At 38.3% G+C, this 22,867-nt stretch overlaps 1 protein-coding gene across 1 annotated transcript; it reads left to right on the forward strand.

Moving 5' to 3' along the window:
* The first annotated feature begins 358 nt into the window (after window positions 1-358).
* On the forward strand, window positions 359-21,358 carry LOC121520236 (neuropilin and tolloid-like protein 1). Its single transcript, XM_041803611.1, has 11 exons — window positions 359-388; window positions 687-726; window positions 4,723-4,788; window positions 7,630-7,764; window positions 9,208-9,456; window positions 14,981-15,022; window positions 17,141-17,268; window positions 17,646-17,874; window positions 19,567-19,680; window positions 19,766-19,910; window positions 20,044-21,358. Exons 1-11 carry the CDS (start codon window positions 359-361, stop codon window positions 20,582-20,584), a joined length of 1,719 nt encoding a protein of 572 aa, XP_041659545.1. The 3' UTR covers window positions 20,585-21,358.
* Window positions 21,359-22,867: the final 1,509 nt, after the last annotated feature.

A 22,867-nucleotide genomic window follows, 5' to 3' on the forward strand; every position in this document is an offset into this window, starting at 1 on the left:
ACAACTCTACAGCAACTGTATTCACTACAATGTTGTATGTAGTCCTTTCAGAACAGTTTTTTATTCCTTATAGAAATGTTCTCCACTCATTATGGCACTATTTCTTCTCCATATAGAAGAACCGTATCTAACCCTAAAAAGATTGATGTTCCTCTTTATATAGAGCTACATTTTTCTCTTAAAAGATAATTCTGCTGCCTTTCTACCAATAAATGAAGGAACAAAAAAGAGGACTTTTGCCTATATATATCAGTTTTAGAAATAGTCTCCTAATATTAAAGAAATATAACAAAAACCTGGGAGCAGAGCACGAGATGAGGCAGTAAGGTTAAGGAAGTTTATTACAACAATAGTACAAATGACAGTGTCCTGGCTGTACTTTGCAGAAGTACTGGCACAGAGATGGAGACACTGCAAAAAAAGGACAAAATGGAGTTAGACAAGCCAAAAAAAAAAAAAAAACAAGACTGAAAAATTACTAGATTTAAAGGTTAAAGAGGAGCCAGGTTACCTCGTTGGATGCTGTAGTACACTGGATTCTCCAAGTTTATCACCAGGTGTGTAGACCTTGATTGCAGTGATTAGCTGCAGCTGGGGAAGCTAACGATCAGCAGCCGTGGCCGTCCGTGAGTGATGGCAGCTGAGATGAAACTTAAGTGGGTGTGATTAAAGTTTTGCTCCAACAGAAATTCCTCCATGATTTTACTCCAGCTCTGATAGTGGCAGGTAATAAATACACTCAAAAAAGAGTCAGTTTCACTAGTTTTTCAGTAAAATGATTTTTACTAAAAAAAAATACTCCACAGATTTTCCTGTGTAGTTTTTTTTTTAAATGTATTTATTTTTTTATTAGTATTTGATGTTTATTGTAACAGGGAGAACAATGAAGCAAGCAAACTGTTGCCACTCACTATAGCATTTGTAGCCACAGCTTATTTGAAATGCCTGTCCCAAGCTGGGCCTTTAAAATGAAGTACTATACATGACAATAATAATAATGATAATAATGATTAAAAAAATAATAATAATGACACTAAACTTGATAAAAAAAATTAACAATAATTTAATTATATTATTATTATTGCAGTTGTTTTTAAATGATAAAAATAATGCAAATTATTATTATTATTTAAATAATGCAAATTACAACTATAATATTATAATTATAAATCTTTTATTATTGTTAATATTAATATTAATGATAATACAACTACTACTAACAATAAGAAATTATATAATAATAACAATCCTAATTATTATTGTAATTATTATTATTATTTGTATTATTATAAACATGATTATTTATTATTATTATAACCATGATTATTTATTATTATCATTATTATTATTATTATCAATAAAGATAATAATATTGTTTACTGTTGTTATTGTTTTTATTAATAATAACAAATATAATAATTATTATTATACAATTTATAATTGTCATTATATCAAGTTTAGTATTATTTGTATTGCTATTATCACAATAATAAAAATAATAGTATTAGTAGTGACGATGTTGATGATTAAAATATTGATAGAATGTTGATAAAATGTTGATAAATTAAAATATTGTTGTTATTGTTATAATTATAATTATTCTTGCTGTTATTGTTGTTTTACAAAAAAGGTGCATCATAGATCCAGTGTGGCCATTATAAGTTATAAATGAACTATTTTGTGGTTTCTCCTGTGTATATTTTACATTGTTCTTGATGTTTTGTTTTAGCACTTATTTAATTGTATCATATAATTTGATGTTAATCAATCAAATGATTGATCAAAGTCAATGTGGGCTTACAAATACACCATGGCAATTCAAACTTAAAGACCCAGGAGTTTGTCAGAGGCAGTGCATAAACAATCAGAAATGCTTACTGGCACAATGACTCCCTCATGTGGCCAATCAAGTAATGACACTTCAGGACAACCATGCAAATAGTAACTACAGTATAAGAACAGAAAAAAAAATTTAAAAAATAGTTGAGGTGTACGAAAATACATTGCACATTACATTTTTAGTCTACATACAATCAGAGAATTTAAAAGAGCTTAAAGACCACTGGCGTAAGATGACATTAGTGCTGAGATGTTTGTGACAGCAGCACTATTGACCACAGAGGTGTATGAACTTTTGTTCCATTGGTTTAGAAATCTACAATTTGAAAAAATCTTTCTAAGATCAGGATCCCCCATCTCTCCTGAAAGGTGTTAATATGAATATTACTACAGGATTATACAGAAAATGTACATGAGGGGTGATTATGTTCTCTAAGATAATACCTACATGTAGGACATACTGTATCACCTCTAAAAGCCAGGGTTCATGTTATTTTGTAATGCCAACAAATGAGAGCATGAGCATTTGGCAAATGTCTCATATCTGATTTTTGACCTCAAATATAATTAATGCCACTCTGCTTAAGCTGTAATGACTCTACCTCCTTAACATTCCTACTAATGGCAGCAGAAATTTACTTATTGGAAACTTACAGCAGTTGTGTGTGAATACCCAACCTTTAATATATAGCCCTCAGTGTGACTGTGAATAAGAGCAGTCTCATTTTTAATTGCCATACCTCCTATTTCACTACTTTTGAATATAGAATACAGTTGGAAAATAGAATATTTCAAGCTCTATGTATCAGTTAATTTAAATTCTTTCACTATTGCTGTAAAAATAATGATTTTAGTATTCACTGATGCTTAATAATACTAAAAGTGTGTCGTTACTTTAAAGTAGCACCAAGAACTCTCCCATTAGACCTAAATTCACCCATAAGCACTGAGTAATTCTAGGATTTAAAGCAAGTTCTGTCTGACTCTTACACTTCATTTCCTGCTGTTTGATTTTTCTTTGCATGAAAATATTTTTTCTAAATAATCCAGCTCTGTAACACCGAGCACAGATGGATTTACTCAGCAATATGTTGACCTGAGTTTGCCTCATTTTTCATCCCACAAATACATCAACCAGGCCGAGATTTCATATCCCAACAGTACCTTTGAACTTTAGAGTGATGGTTGAAATATGATTCATAATCAAACGACCTTTTCCACACGTGTTTATTTCCATGCATTTAGTGGGACATAATGCTCTTTTTCCATTTATGATTTCTTTAAGTGAGTTTAAATTTATTTTGATTTTTAAATCTTAAAAGAAAAAAGAAATCATTATTCTTTTTTTTAACCTTAGACCTGATGTCTTATTTGGTATGCATTTTTATTTCTCCTAGTTATTTGGTATTAGTAAAACCTGAGTATGAAAATACAAAAACTTAACTTTTTGTCAACAAGCTTTCAAAAGAAACCGTATAACAAAGAAACCATTCTGTACAGATATGAGCCATTTCAAAATGACGAAATGGTTTCATTGTGGACGGTCCAGTCACTGGTTAGTCAGTATTCCTGGCTACCACTACACCATGAAGACAAAAGAACACTCCAAGCAATTCAGAGAAAAGGTTATAGAAAAATATGAGTCATGGGATGGAGACAAAAAATGATCCATTGCACTGAACATCCCCCAGAGTTCAGTTAGATCATCTTCAAGAATTGAATGAAATATGGCACATGTCAACAGATAAACCGTTGGTTTCTTTTCAGATTCTTCCCAAGCTTTATTTCCTTATCATACCACCAGAAAACAGACACAGTGTCCTCATACGAGTACTTTCTGTTTAGTGATGTTGTAGTTTGTTGCTGTTATGAAACTTGTCATATTTTCTTGCCATATCAAATTACAAACACTACAAGCATACATAAACAAGTTTCAGTCGTAACATTTGCAGGGTTTTTGTTCCTTGACCAGTTGGTCAGGATCAGCTGTGAAGCCTTTTTGAAACGGCAGCCATCTTTATTGTACACTGATAATTGTAATGTGCTTTTGTGACCACACGATGGCAGACAAAGTGTCTGTAAATGAAGGTTTAAGTGAAACAAAATTAAGAGTAAAGGTGCAGGGAACCCAAAATGTAATGTCCTCATACGAGGACGCAGGGTTGTAGGAGGCTGTTGGTACATACGGCTTTAATAAGGTGTCAACTCATCCCTAATGTGCGGCACCCTTATCTTTTATTTTGTGATGTAATTTTGGAGCAATCTGGAAATAGTAATGAATAAAGCTCTGATCTTATCTTCTGATCTTAAATGATCCGCATGCACACACACATAAACAGGGCGGTTGTCTCAGCCCACTTCACACAAGCGCTGCTCCGTCAATGACCATATATCTTGTGAGAGGATTAATGCAGCCTAAAGGTGGAGCAGAAATTGTGAAGGTTTGTGGGACTGTAATCCTTTGAGCTCTCGGGGAGACAGAGACAGAGCGAGAGAGAGAGAGAGAGAGATGGGAATGTTGTACTCTGCTCTTGGATTTTATAAGAAACTGATGGGATGGTAATCATTTTTCCACAATAATGGGACTTTTGGTCAGGACTGTTTAATGGCAGTATTTGAGACAGAGCTGCTCATCCTCAGGGAACAGACATGCTGCACAAAGTTCTGCTGCCCCTCGGTAAGTTTACAGCTGCAAACATGTTTCATAATAAAGCCTGAATGAGTATTCATCACAGGATAATAATCCTGCAGCCCAAATGGTGTTTATACTTACTGTATGTCCCTTGGTATTTCAATAGCAGCTGTTTTTCTTCAGTTAATGATTCAGACGTGTTTAAAGGAAGTCTAATATTCAAAAACTTTAACCTCTCTCTCTTTCTTCAGCTCTGGCAGCCAGTTTCATCTCACCTGTGTCGTCGGGTACTTCCTCTACAAAAACAAAAACTCAAGGTATCCCATCACTTTTTCATCACTTTTTTTCATATAGTTATTTTCTATCATAAATCTACTAAAACAGCTTGAGAAAGAAAGGTATACTGCCATTTTTTCAAACTGTGTGCCAAAGTGTTCACCTTAAAAATCAAGCAGACTGAAATACGGGTCAGATTATAGATAAACTGTTAATTGTTAAATGTGATCCACATGCATGGAATTTATCAATGTGGTTTTGATGGTTGAAAAAAGACAATCAAGCAAAATATTTGCAAAGAGAACGTTTTCAGGATAAAGAATGCATGTTTTCTAACTGTTTAAATCTACAGAAGCCCTGAGAGGGCATGCATCCTGACATATCTTTACTCTATTTTCTCACAAGAAGATCATTTTCCTTGAGATTTTGAATTGAATTCTGGTCCTTTTTGGCCAAAAGTACTTTCAGCACCAGGAACTTCTCTTGAAGGGACTAGATGGTTCTTGTTGCCTAATGTAGCCCCATTTCCATTTGCAGGGCTGCCCACAGACTTGGCTGGGCCCCTGGAAAACCCAGAGAACAGGCACTCCCCAGCATGTGTGTTGGATATGTAGAACTGGCGCTAGGGTCCTGGCTACAATGTCCTCATTTTAGACCAGAGAAGTCTGTCAAACTTTTAATGGAATTATTTATTCATGCTACTTTAACCCCTTTTCAACACTTTATGCGTCAATTTTTGCCACTTTTTTTTTTGGCATTTAAATCTGTTTTGGCTTTTTTTTCCCTATTTTTGGAACGTTAAACCCATTTTTGCCCTTTGAGTAAATTTTTGCCACTGTTTAACCACTTTCAACCAATTTTGATGCATTATTTTCCCCATTATTGCTATTTTTTGTAACTTTATGCCAATTTAAGCACTTTTTTCCCCATTTTCCCACTGTTTTACCACTTTAGATCCATTAATGCAACTTATTTTTGGCATTTATGTCCTATCTTTGCTGCTTTTCAGCAAATGTAGTTGATTTTCACTAATTTCTGCCACTTTTTTACCCATTTTTGCTACTTCTTTGGCTGTGTTTTTGCTCTTTTTGTAACTTCACAGATATGTTTGCCTTTTCTGCTATTTTTTCCCACTGCTTAGCCACTTTTAACTCATTTTGATGGATTTTGCCCATTATTGCTGCCTATTTGCCACTTTATATCAATTTTTTGCAATCTTTTGGCATTTAAATCCTCTTTTTCCATGCATTTAGCCCATTACAGCTAATTTTCACAATTTTTTTCCACTTTTTTGCCACTTTCTATGCTTTTTTTTCTGCTTCTCTGGCTGTTTTTTGCCCTTTTTCACCACTTTAAACCCCCTACTAATTTTTGGTGTTCACCTAATTTAGTTGATTTTCACTCATTTTTTGCCACTTTTTCCCATTTTCGCTACTTCTTTGGCCGTTCTTTTTGTCACTTTAAATACATTTTTGTCTTTTCTGCTATTTTTTCCAGTACATAGCCATTTTTAACCAATATTTTTATGCATTTTTGCCTGGTATTGCCACCCATTTGCCACTTTACATCCATTTTTGCCACTTCTTTTTGGCATTTGTTGACAAGTTCTATATTGGGCATTTTTTTTTTTTTTTTTTTTTTTTTTTTTTTTGCTTTTGCCCCAATTCAGTTTTTCACCAGTTTTTGCCACCTTTGTTGCCACTTTCTACCCATTTTTTTGCTATTTTCTTTCACTGTATGCACACTATTAACACATTTTAATGTTTTTTTTGCTATTATTCCTACCCTTTTGCCACTTTGACCAATTTTTGCCACATATTTCCCCATTTTTCCTCTAGCTGCTGAATGTTTTCTGTTGGTCAGAGATCTGGGCTGCAGGCAGGTCAGTTCAGCACCTAGACTCTATGGAGCATGTGTTGCTCTAAAACCTCTAGATACTTTTCAGCATTGATAATACCTTTTCAGATGTGTAAGCTGCCCATGCCATAGGTTCTAATGCAACCCCATACCATCAGAGATGTAGGCTTTTAAACTCTTCCTGTATAATAAGCTGGATGGTCCTAACCTGACACGCCAGATAGACTGGTTCATATCTCCACTGCATGGAGATATTTCACATTCATCAGGGAAAGCTTCTGTGCAGAGCGCTTGGGAAGGACAGGACTTTAAAAAAAATCTCAGAAGATGATTGGAGGAACAAAAAGACAAAATGAGGTAGTAGACATGTGCACGAATAGGTCAGGTAAACGCTGCCGCATCAATAAACAGTGGATGTGATATGGATAGAATTTATGCCGAGGTGGATCAGGAAGGAGCGATAGCAGCTACACTACCAAGAGGAGTTTACAGAGTGACTCTTTGCTTTTTGTTTTAATAGAGAAGTTTTTTACAGCTACATCCAAGCTAATCACTAACAGCTTGCAGTACACACCCCCGTAACGATCATAAACTCATAATAAAGCAGGACGGCAAAATAGCCAAAACATCTTCCCATCGTGACAAGCTTCCGTTGTGTCTGTTTGCTCTTGTTTGAATAAAGAAATGTGGCCTAGTTCTGATGAAACTGACGCTATACTAAAGCTACATTCGAGCTACATTAAACATTAGCCATTGCTAGCTCACAGTACAACTAAGCTACGCCTGTAGCTACTGCCGCATTCTTCAATGATGGCTGGCTGACTACTTTTTACATTCCTTGTTGTGCCAAAAATGATGGAATGTGTGTGAGCTGCACACTTTAGAAGCTTTTGGATGCATGCAAGACATAAAACTTCATAAAACCATCTTTATCTTTAAAACTCAAGTGTAATATCCTAAAAAGTTGAAGTTGTGTTTTTATTGCTTGTCCACAACCTCTTTTTTATTCACCTGTGTCTCCTCAGTGAAGAACAACTCAGGTGTGACTCCAGCGGGCCAGTGTGGCGCCTGGGTAAAGGAGCCTGATGGAGGTTACTTCACCTCCCCCAACTACCCACAGAAATACCCACCTGAGAGGGAGTGTGTGTACATCATAGAAGGTGAGAGAGAGTTTGATGCTTTCCTTGTTTCTCTCTGACGGTTGGATGAGCTTACTCAGACTTAACCAGATTTTGATCCTGTTGCATCTTTGCTACCCATCATCAAACAACAGCCCTGAATATTAACGTCTGAAAAACAAACTCATTTGTTGTAATCAATTATGCATCCAGGACAACAAACAACCCTGATGAATGGACTAGTGGCCAGGGGTGAAGGGTAAAGTGCTGCACACTACAAGGACAGAGTTGAAATGGCAAGAAAAAAGTTCAAATTTTGACAATAAAGTTGAAATGTAAATACCAGATCTGGACTGACTCTACAAAATGCACCAACCACCAACAGCAAACAGCATCAAGAAACATGGAGGAAAATACAATTGAATGGCATTAGCTTTGAAAATCAGACTTGTTTTCCCCTATGGAGGGATGGAAAGTGGGAAGTGACTTTGCACTGCTCTTATCCATCAGTAGACGTCCCGCCTCTTCTTGATTTTGATTGGCAGGTGAGGTGGAAGTGACATTGACAAGCGCAGCGCAGTTCCAAAAGTTGAACAGTTATCAACAGAGAGCGCTTTAAACACGGCCACAAAAACAGTTGATGCTGGGGTGCTTTTCCACCCAGGGCAGTGAGCACTCATTACAGTGGACCACCTTTGGTTTTGAATTAAAAATAAGTGCTGCCAGCGCTTAAAAAGCCGTCTATGACACAGGCCCTGAAGGTTGAATGTAGGCATGTAAAGAGTGGAACAGGAGACAGATCTAAGTGCACATTTATCCTGTTAGATTAGGATTTATAAATAGGGAGTTTTGTGAAGATCATAAAACTGTTATATAAATCTGAATTATTTCTGATCTTGTCTTTTCTGGGGTTTAGGTGCTCTTGCACTGTCTGGTTTCTACATGAGACAGTTTGGCACTAGGCAGCATTAACCTGCTCTGGCCTCCTGATCCAGGCCAAGGCCTGCACCAGGCTGACAGCATTAGACGCACAGTCTTGCCAGTGATACCCAAAAAATGTGCAGAAGGGAAGTCGCCCACAGTGGTACCTCAAGTTGTAGTTGAAGGATAGCCAGTACATGCTGTCCCTGTTTTGAAACACGAGGGCGAGTCCACAATCATTTCTACTCTGATATATTATTTTTCAGAGTACAAGACTGCTAACTTCACACATAGCACTTCTCTTGTAGCCATGACTTACACTCCTTCAAACCTTCTCTCTGACGACCTACGAACTCACATACAGTCGCTAAGAGGGCAGATAACGCCACAACGATAGTGTGTGATGATTGGTGGAGATCGCTGTTATTGTGTTGCCAGTCTGTCCAGGAAAAGGAAAGGACAAGATTTTTGTGTCAGGCACAGTGCCATTGCAAATAAAATAAAGATCCCATAGTTTCTCCTCTCCTCCTGCCTCACCTTCTCTCACCCTCCTGTCCTCCTCAGCCTCTCCCCGGCAGTGCATCGACTTATTCTTCGATGAAAAGTACTCCATAGAGCCATCCTGGGAGTGCAAATTTGACCACATCGAGGTCCGCGATGGGCCATTTGGTTTTTCCCCCATCATTGGACGCTACTGTGGGCAGGAGAGTCCAGCATACGTCCGCTCCAGTGGGCGCTACCTGTACATCAAGTTTGTGGCTGATGGAGAGCTGGAGGCCATCGGATTCTCTGCTCGATACAACTTTACACAAGGTGAGTGATCACAGTCTGATGGTACCAGGGCTGCATTTGTCAGCATTGGCTGTTTTAATCTAAATGGACAGAATTCACATTTTAGCTTCTTTTGATGTATTTATCTTATTTCATAGGCCAGCATTTTTTTTAAGTCACAGCCATTCTACTATTATTCATCCATTGGCTGAGGAGCTTAACAGAGTCCTAAATTCAGAACAAGAAATAAAGAGCAGAGCTGGCCATTTTGTGTTATTGCTTTGGTTGAGAGACCCCTGGTGGCAGAATTTTACATACAGTTTATTCAAAAGAAGAGCAAAGAAGATGATTTTGCTCTTTGCTATGAGTGAATTTTAACCAACTGGCCCCAGTAATAGTTGGCAACCAGGAAGCTACTGTGCTGAGGTCTCACTGGAGCTGTGCATGCATGCTAATTCATTTTGTCTTGTTGCTCTGATTGGCCCATCAAGACAGACAGAAAGTTTGTCCATATCTTTTTTGGCAGGTGCTCTGCCTTTACCGAACACTTTCAATGGACTCTTGCCCAGAGGCATGTGAGAAATGTCCAACCCAATGGATATGTGAAAGAGTCTCTCTGGTGAGCTCAGGTTACTCATCCAACTGACCAAAACTGTTCATAATTGTTGCAAGAGAGCCTGGCTGCAGACTTCAGACATACCATGGATACCATGGTCCTTAAACCAGGTATTCATGTTTTTGGCAGTGTGGGCAGGTGCCAAGTCCTGCTGGAAGTGCTCTAAAACCTCCTGGTAGACGGCTGCACTGACCTCGGACCTGATAAAACACAGTGGTAGATGACATGGCTCCCCAAACCATCACTGACTGTGGAAACTTTATACTGGACATGACACACTTAAAGATTGTGTGCCTCTCCACTCTTCCTCCAGCCTCTGGGACCTTGGTTTCCAAATGAAATTCAACATTGACTTTCATCTGAAAACAGGACTTCGGACCACTGAGCAACAGTCCAGTCCTTTTTTTCCTGGTTCGAGTTTTGACACAAGGAATACGACAGTTGTAGCCCATGTCCTAGCTACGCCTGTGCATGGTGGCACTTGAAGCCCTGACTCCAGCTGCAGTCCACTCCTTGTGAAGCTCCCCTAAATTCTTGAATGGGCTTTCACAGTCCTCTCAAGGCTGCAGTTATCCCTGTTGCTTGTGCACCTTCCATGTAATAAACTAAACATGCCCTGATAGGGCCTCTCCATCTCAAAGTCCCAAACTGAATTTCTGTCCCAGCCTGTCCCTGATTTTAATGTTCATTGTTCTTTCAAAAAGATTGCACTGACTGTTGTGGCAGAGGGAATGGAACACTTGCATAAAGTCAGCCGTTTTGTTGACTCAGCCGGACTTCCTTCTTATATCATACCAGCTGCTGCTCTGTCTGGCTGCTCGGGTTCATGTTTAGAGTATTACTACTGCTCTAAGCCTTTGACTTCTTTCTTTGGCACTCTGTCCCGATCCACCAGCCTGCTGTGAATTTGATATGTTGGCAGTCTCAGGTCAAAACAGGCCATCTGTTTCACATAGATGATATTTGGGCATTCATACAACCTCTTTCTACCAATGGATGATACATTTGATAAGATTTGTTAGAAATTATAGAAAACTTTACGTAGCCATAGATATGTGCTGTGTTTCAAAATTGCAAGTGTTAAAAAAGTTTTTAAACAAAACTTTATTAGTGGTCTGATGGCATGCTGCTGGGAATGGAGCCTCATTTCCATGTGCAGGCGAACCAGTTGCAGCTGACAGGGACAGAGAAGGGCTGGCTTTCTCACATATACACGCATGCACTTACACACACAGTACCTCTGTCACACACACACACACACACTCAGACCCAAGTTAATGAAAGCTTGTCTTCAGGGGAATACAGCTTGTCAGCGCTGAGCCGCAGCAGCAGCTTAAGGGAGTGGAAGGCAGAGGCTTTATTAACAGCAGATTTTATAGGCCACCTTCACTGACGGGGGGCAGAGATTAATCTGCATCCTTCTGTCCATCCGGCCTGTCCTGCTATCTTTCTTCCTCCTTTCTCAACATGATGAAGCCTGTGTGTGTTATCTGTTTGTTCTGCAAGGGATGTTCCAGTTTGAGACAGTCCTCTGAGTTTGTCGCACACAAACAAACAAGTTTTTACTTTGCCGGGAGGCAGGGGTTGTTTTTCTGAAAACAGCAGACAAATTTCTGTGATATTTCACCATATGCGACAGTGGAGCCACTTTATCCTCCAGTGTTCATAACTTACTAGGCATGATTAATTTTTAATATTCTCAGAAACTGAATTCTTATGCAGCCACTTTCTGTCCCTTTTAAACCGGCTTCTTAGAGCATTAGCTCTCCCCCTTATTATTGGCAGATCAGGATTTCTCTCTGTTTACACCACATGTAATGAGTCTCCCATGCCAAATGCTAATCTTCTGTCTAATTCCACTTATCACTGGCAAGGCCGCCCATAAGGGGGGATAAAGAGGAGAGCTTTCTGGGGCCCAGCCAAACTGGGGGGAGCAAGGAAAATAATTATATAACTGAAATGGGTTAAAAGTGGAAAAATTAGTGGAAATAAGTGGTGAAAAATGGTTAAAGACCAGCAAAAATGTGTCAAAAGAGGCAAAAATGGGTTAAAGGGGGCAAAAAATGGACTAAAATTGGCAAAAAATATTATTAGTGGCAGAAAGAGATAAAATTCAGATATGGGTTAGGAAAGGAAAAAGGTCGCAAAAAAGGACAGCAAAAATAGCAGAAATGGGTTAACGGTGGGAAAAAAATGGCATGAAACATAAATGGCTTAAATGTGGTAATAATTGTTAAAAGCAGGTGATAAACATTGTGTAAAAGCGGTTAGAAATGGGCAACAATTGGGGGCAAAAGTAGTGAAAAGGATTAAAAGTATAGCAAAATTGGCAAAAATTGGCAAAATGGGTTCAAGGTGGCACAAATGAGCAAAAATAAGTTTTTTAAGTTTAAAAAACAGAAAAATGGGTTAAAATAGGATAAAAAACAAACAAGGGGGAAAAATGGGCAGAAATTGTGACAAAAAGTGGTTGAAGAGTGATAAAAATTGTATATTAGTAGCAAAATATTGAATATTAGTAGCTATATTGGGCTAAAAGGGGCAAAAGGGGGATAAAGAAGCAAATATGTGTTACGAACGAAAAAGTGGCAAAAATGGGCAGTAAAAATAGCAGAAATGGGCTAACAGTGGAAGAAATGGTTTAAAAGTGGCAAAAATGGGTTAAAAGTGCCATAAATGGCTTAAAAGATGATAAAAGTGGCTAAGAGTGGAAAAAATGGGTAGTGAAAATGATGAAAAGTCGATAAAAAGTGGAAATAATGGGTGGCTAAAATAGTGTAAAGGATTAAAAGTAGCAAAAAATTGGCTAAAAGTGGCAAAAGTTGGCCAAAAAAAGGTAGAATTGGTTAAGGTAGCAAAAATTAGTGCAAAAAAACATGTTGAAAAATGATTAAAGACGGGCAAAAATCAGTTAAAATAGGTTAACTAAAGAAAAATGGATAAAAGTGGCAAAAATGGGATAAAAAGGCAAAGAAGGGGTGAAAATAGGCAGAAAACTGTGACTGGGTTATGCTCTATGTGCTAAGGAGCCTTAAGATAATGGCACTCATGCCTAACTTGTCCTATTTCACAGTTTATGGTGTCAGTGTAGCCATGGTAAAGGACGGGTTTAAGTGACAGCTTTCACACCTGTCATACTTTTGATATTGTAAAAGTAAAAAACTATATCTCATGTTAATCTTCAGTGTTCTTGTGTGCACCACATACCTTCAAAGTGAATAACATTAGGGGAGGATTTACATAAACCATCCTACATCCTAGATCTGGCCTTAAGCTCATCTTTACATTTTTCTCCTCTATAATAGGCTCAAAGCCTGTGGGGATTCATTGTAGCACACACACACTCATCACACGTAGGAATGAATGTGAATAATCAGGACGACTCTGAAGCACAGCTGGGTAAGAAACACGAGAGGATTAATAAGAGTCACTATTGATTTAAGCCTCAATGTTCTCCTCCTGCTCTCTCACTGGCTCTGATCATTATGGTGCATTATAAATAAACAATGCATTGAATTGTATTTTATACATACATGATATATCATTAAAACTCTAACTGAAATAAACTTTATAAAGTTCCCCTTCTCTGTTCAATTTTGCATTTCTTAAGATACATTTCATGCACTTTCTTTGCTTCCATAGGGGTTATTTAACATTTAAAGTGATTTTTTAAACTCAAAATCAAACTTTGGGAGGAGAGCAAGAACAAAATAAGGAGTGCCATTTTTATCACAGTTGTCAGCACATGTTGGGCCTAATCTGTCCCAAATGAAGCCAAAATATCAGGATTAATAATCAACCTGATACATTGATTCATTAAGGTTAGGAGGCACAATTTCTCTTTCCTTTCAAATGTTTGTTTTTCCTCTTTTTGATGAAGGACATCAGAGTTCATATGAGGGCAAAGGGAATATTGTGCAGAGATTATGTAAATCCCAGACAGATGTGTTTTTATTCTGTTGTTTCTGTAATATTGTCATTTTTAATATGAGGTATGATGTTACTTTGGCTCTTTGGATTTTGCCCCTTTATGCTTTTCCTGGAGAAAAATGATCGCATGCTTGAATATAAACCATTTTGGTAATATCCATTATGTCTAGTTGTTTTTTTTGTTTTTGTCCTGTAAATTTAAGAATTTTTAAACTCTTAAATTCTAAGTTTTCATTGTAAGCATAGCCTTTATTAGCTCAAAAATCACTGCCCCCCATGTAAACTTTTTGGCAAAAAATGAATGGATCCTTTTTTTTATTTATTTATTTATTTATTTATTTCGCCTTAATACACTGTCACCCAATATGTTTCTAATCATGATTTTCTCAAAAATGTATGCACGTCTAATCTGACAGACATCAGAGCAGACAGCGTCCCATGCCCCCCCTCAAATCTTTGGGACCTCCCCTAGAGGTGCCCACACCCCAGGTTGGGAACCACTGCCCATGACGTGTCTCTCAATAAAGTTTGGCTCATAGCTGCTGCTTCCTGTTTATATTTTTTTTAATCTGTCTTCAGTCCTCCAGGTTTCAGCTTCCTTATATCCAGGGATTCAATCAAAATACTTCCTTGCTTTCACTTTCCCGCTTCATAATAGTATCTTCTCTGAAGATGGATGTTGCTTGACGTTCTTAGTCTTGAGCTCATGAATCTCTGCTCTATCTATTTTCAAACCCTTTTTTTCTCTAGAAATCTGATATCATTTCTTTCTGAATTATCCCTACTCATACAGTGGAAAACTCCCTGTTCAATATGTCGCGTGCAAAAGCTGCACAGGTGTTATAATCATGAGGGGCGGAGCTTAACAATGTCAATACCACTGTTAAATTTAGGGTCAGTGTTTGGAAATGTAGGAAATTGTTGTGAGACCCAGGTGTTGTCATTGCTGCCTGAAATGTGCCTGTTTATTCATAAAAGAGGGCATTTTCACAACGGTAACACTGTCATTTCTGCTTTCAGATCCTGAGTTTAAAGAGCTTGGGGAACTGCCAGCGCTCCCACGTAAGTATTCAGCCTACTTGTATAAATATATCACAACAAAATATGTCACCAGCACAGAGACTGCAGTCTTCAGACAAACTACAGTTTATCTACCAGAATTATTGTACTCAATATTCTAACTAAGTTTTGTGTTAAAAAAAAAAAAAAAGGGAAAACTGAAAAATAAATAGATAATCTCAGTGCGAACATTCCTTGGCAAGATGCTGAACAACATAATTGCTACATTGGCAGATGATTAAAAAGGTTTTATTTCTTGCTTTGTAGGTATTGGATTTTCTTTTAACCGTGATTAATTGCTTACTCATGGTTTATTGCATATTGAAAGCCTTGATCTGGGAATCCAACAAATGCAAGGAGAGGCATTTTATAACATTGATATTAATATTCATAATTAAAACATGCTACACCAGTGTGATCTGATACCATGTCTTAGAGGTAGGAGACAGCTTCATGGTGCTTATTCTGTCAAGTACAATGTAAACATGGTTACACACTGAGAAGTATGCAGGAGTGCATGTACAAAATGACTCACAGGCTTCTAACAATCCCCCGTTATTGTGACAATGTTCGCACTTTTCTGTGGAAGCAACCCATGTAAGGTTAACAACTAAGCTGTGATTACATATTAAGCTAAGGTTACTACTACTATTAGTTTTAGTTAACTATAATAACCTTGGCAGGACCTCTAACCCAGCTGATAACTTCACTCATGGTGTGAATGTTTCCCACATCATGAACAATGACAATCCACCAGAAACATGAGCAAAAAAAAAACCCCAGCAGGAATCACTGTACGGCAGGCAACATCTAAACACAACTACACACACACTTAAACACTCTGCCCAAGGGCATGATGGGAAACTCCAACCACAAACAGCCCAGGATTTGAAATTGCATTTGGTAGAACTCAGATAAACTGGTTTTCTACAGAGTTTACCAAACACCGGTGGATCAACACTGTCTGAAAACGCCAACACTGAAGACCACTTCCCTAAGAATGGTGTTAAAATAAAGCCTGATTTATGCGTCTGCGTCGCGTTGATGACGTAGGTATGCCGTCAACGCGATGTCGTCGTTGACCATTCGAAGTTCTGCGTCGAGGGAACGCGTCGCTCTGTAATTCACCACCATGTCGCTAGGGGGTGTGGCTGTGTGTGGGTGTGGTTTCACACCCGAATCCTTGTTTATCTTCCAGTCATGGCAACTGAGGTGGAGTGGGTGTGTTTGGAGTTGGAGCCCATCGATATCGACAAACAAATTCTTTTGTTGCAAATGTTGAAGTGCAGGGGACAGGGAAGACGTTTGCGGAGGTGGTCTGTACGACCACTAAACGAGTCAAGGCTGAGAACGGGTGAATTTACCACACTGGTTCACCCACTGAGGGACCTGGATGAAAGAATGACGTTTTGAGCGGACCAATCACAGCCCTTGGTGTCCATGTTGCCGTGACGCGTAGTTAGGATTTTTTGGAGGTGCACGTCAGGCTACGGCGTAGGGGTCCGCGTTGACACAGAGGACTACGTGTACCTACGCCGTCAACGCGATGCAGAAGCATAAATCAGGCTTTACACTACCAAATCAACAGCTGATCTGGGGTTTCATACAGAATCGTCTCAGTATGTGTACAAGAGTATTGTACTCTAGTTAAAAAACAATTACTCTGGTGAAAACTTACTTAAGTAGAAGTAAAATCTTAAAATCTAAAAAAAAGAAAAAAAAAAGTAAAAAAACAACACTCAAAAACGACTCCATCACAGTACTTTAAATAAATGTGGTTATATACTTTCTATCCCTGGACATTCAAGGGATCTGTGATGTTCTTATTTCCCATCACTGTAAGAGCAGGAAAACGCTACAGTGAGTAGTATCCAGCCTTAGCTGTGGTACTGTGGCTCAGCTACAGGTTGCCTACAAGGACAGTGCAGGTGATTAATGAGATCAAATACATTCAGGGTTAATTTTGGACTTTATTTTATCACATTTAACTTGTCTATGCTGACCGCTCTATCTGAAATAAGATGATTATCCAGGTCAAAGGCCAAGCCTGGTGTCCTGCAGTTTAAAATTGTACACTCTAAAATTAGCATGGCTTTAACACAGAAATATTTCCCTCCACAGTTTGTGAGTTTGAGCTGAGTGGTCCGGAAGGCTTCGTGGAGTCGGTTCAGATAAGCACAGAGGGCCGAGCACAGCCGACTGAGGCTGTTGACTGCAGGTGGTACATCAAGGCTCCACCCAGAGCCAGGGTTTGTATTCATCCAGCAGTCATTAGTGTTTTTCTGTTGGTGATGGTACATGAAGCAGTTTCTATCAGATCCAAGCATTTGTTTATAAAGCAAGGTATTTCTATATCAGTTTTTTAGATTCAGAAATGCAAGCAGTAATACTGGAAAATATTGTACAGCAGGTAGCTATTTTTTTTTTCTAATACCGTTTGACCCTCCCAGAAACGCTCCTGCTGTATACAAGTTAAGGTTACTTTACTTCCTGTTCAATAGAATGAAAGATAATATGGAACCTCTGGTTGATTCAAAGGCTTCATTGGCTTGACTACAGAAAAGTTGTACTCATGTTTGGATGAGCTAAGTGCTGATTTGGATCCTGTTCAATCTTTCATCCACAGATCTACATGCGTTTCCTGGAGTATGAGATGCACAACTCCAATGAGTGCAAGCGTAACTTCGTCGCCATTTACGATGGCAGCAGTTCTGTTGAACATCTGAAGAATAAGTTCTGTTCCACGGTGGCCAATGATGTCATGCTGACCTCTGCTGTGGGTGTGGTCAGATTGTGGGCGGATGAAGGAAGCAGGAAGAGCAAATTCAGGATCCTCTTCACAACCTTTCATGAACGTGAGTGAATCTGTGTCACTGCAAGTGTTTTTATAGATATGCAAGGATGGAACAAACAATGCAAAGACAGCTTACCACTGATGGATGGAGCAACACCACCAGGGGGTGAGGTGAAATTTACAGATCTCCCTGCTGATTGGCTGCAATAAAGGTAATACACCCTGCATACTCCATGTTAACAGATGGGGCATGGGTAAAAATATTAAGTTAAAATGCATGTGAGAGTAAGTTTTTGGCAAAACCAAAATCACTGGTGACCATTACTATCATGCTTATTTATGTCAAAATGCTAACCTTTCTTCACTCCAACTTAAACGGGTGTTCTTAAAGCAATTTACAAATCCAACAACAGACAGGGTTGATCTAGACCAGCGATACTCAATGTGTGGCTCTGGAGCCACAGGTTATTCCCAAGAAAACCTTTTTTTCACTTTTCACCCATAAGAGCTATCTTTTGCCATTAACTACAACTTGTTGCCTATTTTTTGCCCATTTTTTCCACTTCTTTTTGCAACTTTTGTCTGATTTTTGCCATTTTCTTCCAATTTCTGCCACTTTATCCAATTTTTTTTCCCCATTTTTACAGTTTTTTGCCACTTTTCACCCATTTAAGCTACCCTTTGCCATTAAATACCACTTGATTCCTATTTTTTTCCATTTTTGCCACTTATTTTTTCCACTTTTTTGCCCATTTTTGCCCCCCCCCTTCATCCATTTAAGCTACCTTTTCCCATTAAATACCCCCTTTTTCCTAATTTTTTGCCCATTTTTGCCAATTCTTTTTGCCAATTTTTTTCTCCTATTTCTGCCCTTTTTAAACCACTTTTAACCCATTTAAGCTACCTTTTGCCATTAAATACCTCTTTTTTCCTTTTTTTTTTTTCCCTTTTTTGCCACTCTTGACTGTTTTTTGCCCATTTTAGCCAATGTCCAACCATTTTTTTCCATGTTTTTTCTAGTTTTGGACCATTTTTGCTACCTGTACCATTTTTTTTTTTTTGCACTTCTCATCCATTTTTGCTATTTTCTGACCCTTCTTCCACTTTATTCCCCATTTTAGCCCCTTTTCACCTAATTTTGCTGCTCTATGACCATTTCTTACTTTTAATGCTACTTAAGCCATTTTTTTTTTTTGCCATGTTTCACCACTTAGATTGTGGCCCTTGCAATGGTATTTTTTAACAATTTGGCTCTTTGGTTGAGCAGAGTTGAGTAACACTGATCTAGACTGATGACATGATTATGAGGGCAAGTGTGAGACACATATCTTGGCTGCAGCATTTTGATTTTCATTTTATAGCATTTTGATAAGTCAGGGCTTTCAAACTGCCTGTGTGAGCACCACATCTCATGCACAGAGAATCTAGAGAATAGAGGGCTCACCTGTTTTTTGTATCTGTATGCTGTTATTGACCTAAAGAGCAAAGATCCATATTTACCTTGTTTAGTTTAGTTGTTTAGTTTACAGTTTAGAGGGAATCTAGAGGGAATCTGCAGACCTCATACTGGTGGGCCAGTTATGATTAAAAAAAAAAAAAAATTGATATGATCCTGCGGGCCAGATGTGACTGTACCACTGGCCGGATTTGGCCACCAAGCCTAGAGTTTGACACCCCTGTGTTAAACAATAACAAATCAGGAAGGAGGTTATTTTTCTGGTTACAGCTTCATTTCTATCGTCTTGTTTTGCAGCTCCATGTGAAGGAGACACTTTCTTTTGCCACAGCAACATGTGCATCAACCACACCCTCGTGTGCAACGGCATCCAAAACTGTGTTTACCCGTGGGATGAGAATCATTGCAAAGGTACCAAGATATAAAACTTTCACTACCAGTCATGTACTGGCAGGGGAAAGAAATTATGTTTTTCAAATGTTGTCTCCCAAACTAGAAAAGAGGAAGCCCAGTATCTTGGACACACTGGATAACACCAACCTCACTATCATTGGAATAACCTGTGGCCTCGTTGTCATCCTGCTCATCATCTCTGTCGTCATCCAGGTCAAACAGCCTCGCAAGAAATACATCATCCGCAGGTTAGAACGACTCACTCAGAAATGTCGTTTTTACGGTATTTCTCATTGGTAAATCAGTCATTTACCATAGTATATATTAGATGATCCATAGTCCATCCCTACTACTGCCTCCACTTTCCTCTATTACCCACAGAGACGACTTCGACCCTGCCCTCCTCCACCCTGGTTTTGAGCCTCCTCACTATGAGCTCTGCACTCTGCGCCGCGCCCCGTCTGGAGACCTGACTGATGCAGCCCTGGCCGAGGATTATGAAAAGTTCCATAAGCTCCGCCGCTCCTCCTCCAAATGCATCCGCGACCACCACTGTGGCTCTCAAGCGGGGAGCATGCACGGCAGTGTCCACGGCAGCCGCAGTAATCTGAGCATGCGAGACGGCACCCTTGCAGCAGACGGGGGTGCTTTTGTTCCACCACCGCTGCCCCCGTTGACTGTGAGCCAACAGTCTCCACACCTGTCCCACCTGACCACGCCTGCAGGGCGGAGGAGTATCCTGGTGATGAAGCATAGCTACTCTCAGGACGGGGCTGATGGGTACAGAGGGGAGGAGGAGGAGGATTTAATGATGGATGATGGCCCCACAACCAGCCAGCACCTCATGCACCACCATCAGCTCCACCATGGCCCTCTAGGGCTGGACCACGCTGTCCACCGTACACTGTCTAATGACTTTTAATAAGACAATGCAGAGTTAAAAGAAACATTGTTCTTTTAGCCATCTGTTGGAGGAAAATAATCACTCTGACTTTTAATAACATTACATTTTAATGTATGTTGATTATAGGGCTGAATTTTACAGGTCTTTAAATAATGGTTTATGTTCATCCATAATCAAAGCCAGTGGTTCTAAACTTGTGGGTTGAGACCCCCTTAGGGGTCACAAGACACTTAGAGGGGGGTCTCCAGAGTCCTGTAATAAACTTAGAATACTTTTTGAATTATACATTTGTTGGTTCAAGTCAATTAGAAAAAAAAAACATCAAAAATGTGCTGTCTAGGCCCTGTAAAAGACAGACAGTTAAATAGGACTTATTCTTATTGAGCGGAGACAAAGCAGCTGACAAAGATCCAGTGCAAAGCATGAAACTGATATTTCCAACCCTTGTCCCTAGCCCATAGAGCGTGGCCGTTTTGTAGCATTTTTGGTCTTTTTATTATGATTATTTTGACTGTGTAAATGCTAACAACATACATTTTTATAGGGTGCATTGTTTCCATAATATTTTAAATTGTAATATCAGCACCTCAATGATAAGCTCTTTACACTGTTTATTTACACTCAGGGTGTTCATGACCAAAAATGCCACATTAAAACCTACTGAAATCACAGTTTTTGATCCCCGAGCCTTCTGGAGTTACTGCTTCAAACTGGCATTTTTTCCTGTTTGTCACCAAATTTAAGCCACTTTCTCATACTTGACATGAGGGAAAATTGCATGATGTTCCTGGTTTCCTAATGGGGTGCTATTATAGCAATTTATCAAAATAAAACAAACAAACAAACAGAAAAGAAAAGAAATCAAATTGTTGCTTGCTATCATCACATTGAAGGATGTGATTATATCATCCAAAGAACTTTAATTTGCATGAAGTATAGAGAAACATTTAATTTTTTTGTGTTTTTGCTTTACAAAAAACAAGTTTTTTCTTTGCTGCTGTTGATGTATGGCATCCATTTTTTGGCTACATACACCCTGGGTGTAATAATTTACAACATTCTAAAAAGAAAATAATGCAGAGAAATAAAAGGTGTTGCTCAACATAGTCAAGGCTGTGATAACCCTTTTCGAGTAAATTAAATTTGCATGTTGTATATAAAAATATTTAATTTTTTGTTTTTATGTTACAAAAAAAACCTGGGGTTTGTTTCAACTGGCATTGAGAGGGTTAAGTTCTGTAAAAAGTAAACAATATTCTATATTTATGATCAGGTCTGATCTTGATTAAAACTGAATACTTTTTTTTTTTGCTCCCATTTATGTGTGGCATCCATTTTTGGCCACTTACACCCTAAGTGTAACAATTTATGAAAATCTTACAATTAAAAACATGCATAAAAATAAAAGTCTTTTTAAAAATATTCAAGGCTGTGATGATACCCTCAATATGCATGTCATATATGAAATATATTCCATTTTTTGTTTTGGTTGCACACACAGCAGGGTTTTGGGCAAACTGTCATTTAAAAGGGTTAAATTCCAATTAATATTTGGTATTTACTTTTCAAATTGATGCAAAAGAAGTTGGGAAAAGTTGCAGTTATTTTTCTTTAATTGTTATTTATATATGCTGCCATTTTGGCAGAGTAACATTTTCTTTTACGCCTTCTGAAGACTAGCTGGGTTTTCATTTTTAGAAAACTCAGTCTATAAAGAAGCATGTATTAGCAGTGCTTTACAGTGTCAGGTACAATAAATACATATACCACATATTTAAACAATGCATAAATTCTCTAAACTGGTACAAACTGTGACTTTAAAATACATCAGTCTTACTGTCTTGTCACTTTTAGCCTGGGCTTCACCTGGACTATGACAGATTTAAATCTGTGATTGATTTTATTTTAGTGCTAATGCATTCCAGAGTTTACAGCCTTTAATTAAGAAAGCAGACAACAAATCACAATACAATCAAGTGATGGGTATGATAAACACTTTTTCCTACAAAGTACATTTTTGGGCAAATAATAGCGAGTGAAGAAATTTGAAATGATTAGTTATGCGTTCTTGTTTGTCTGAAGTATTTAATGATGTTTATTTATGTGAATCAGTCTGTCAAGTCTGTTCTCCCACTTTTCTTCTGTCTTACTTATTTTATTGTATGACCATCTCTTTTATTTGTCTAAATAAATGTATTCCTTTTCCTTTGCTTTGTATGACTTTATATGAACATGTGACTTTATCTGGTCTTTTTAAATGTATTTAGTTGTGCTAACTTGCAGGGAAGGATCTCATGGGGG

This window comes from Cheilinus undulatus, linkage group 13, assembly GCF_018320785.1.
Source record: "Cheilinus undulatus linkage group 13, ASM1832078v1, whole genome shotgun sequence".
In the NCBI taxonomy this organism is placed as follows: domain Eukaryota; kingdom Metazoa; phylum Chordata; class Actinopteri; order Labriformes; family Labridae; genus Cheilinus; species Cheilinus undulatus.

Excerpts from the sequence above, each read along its gene's own strand:
- LOC121520236 (XM_041803611.1), top strand. The coding sequence starts at position 359 with ATGACAGTGTCCTGGCTGTACTTTGCAGAA. Across the intron at positions 389-686 it reads CCTGGCTGTACTTTGCAGAA|AAATTCCTCCATGATTTTAC; the intron begins GTACTGGCACAG and ends TTGCTCCAACAG. Across the intron at positions 17,269-17,645 it reads AGGCTCCACCCAGAGCCAGG|ATCTACATGCGTTTCCTGGA; the intron begins GTTTGTATTCAT and ends TTTCATCCACAG.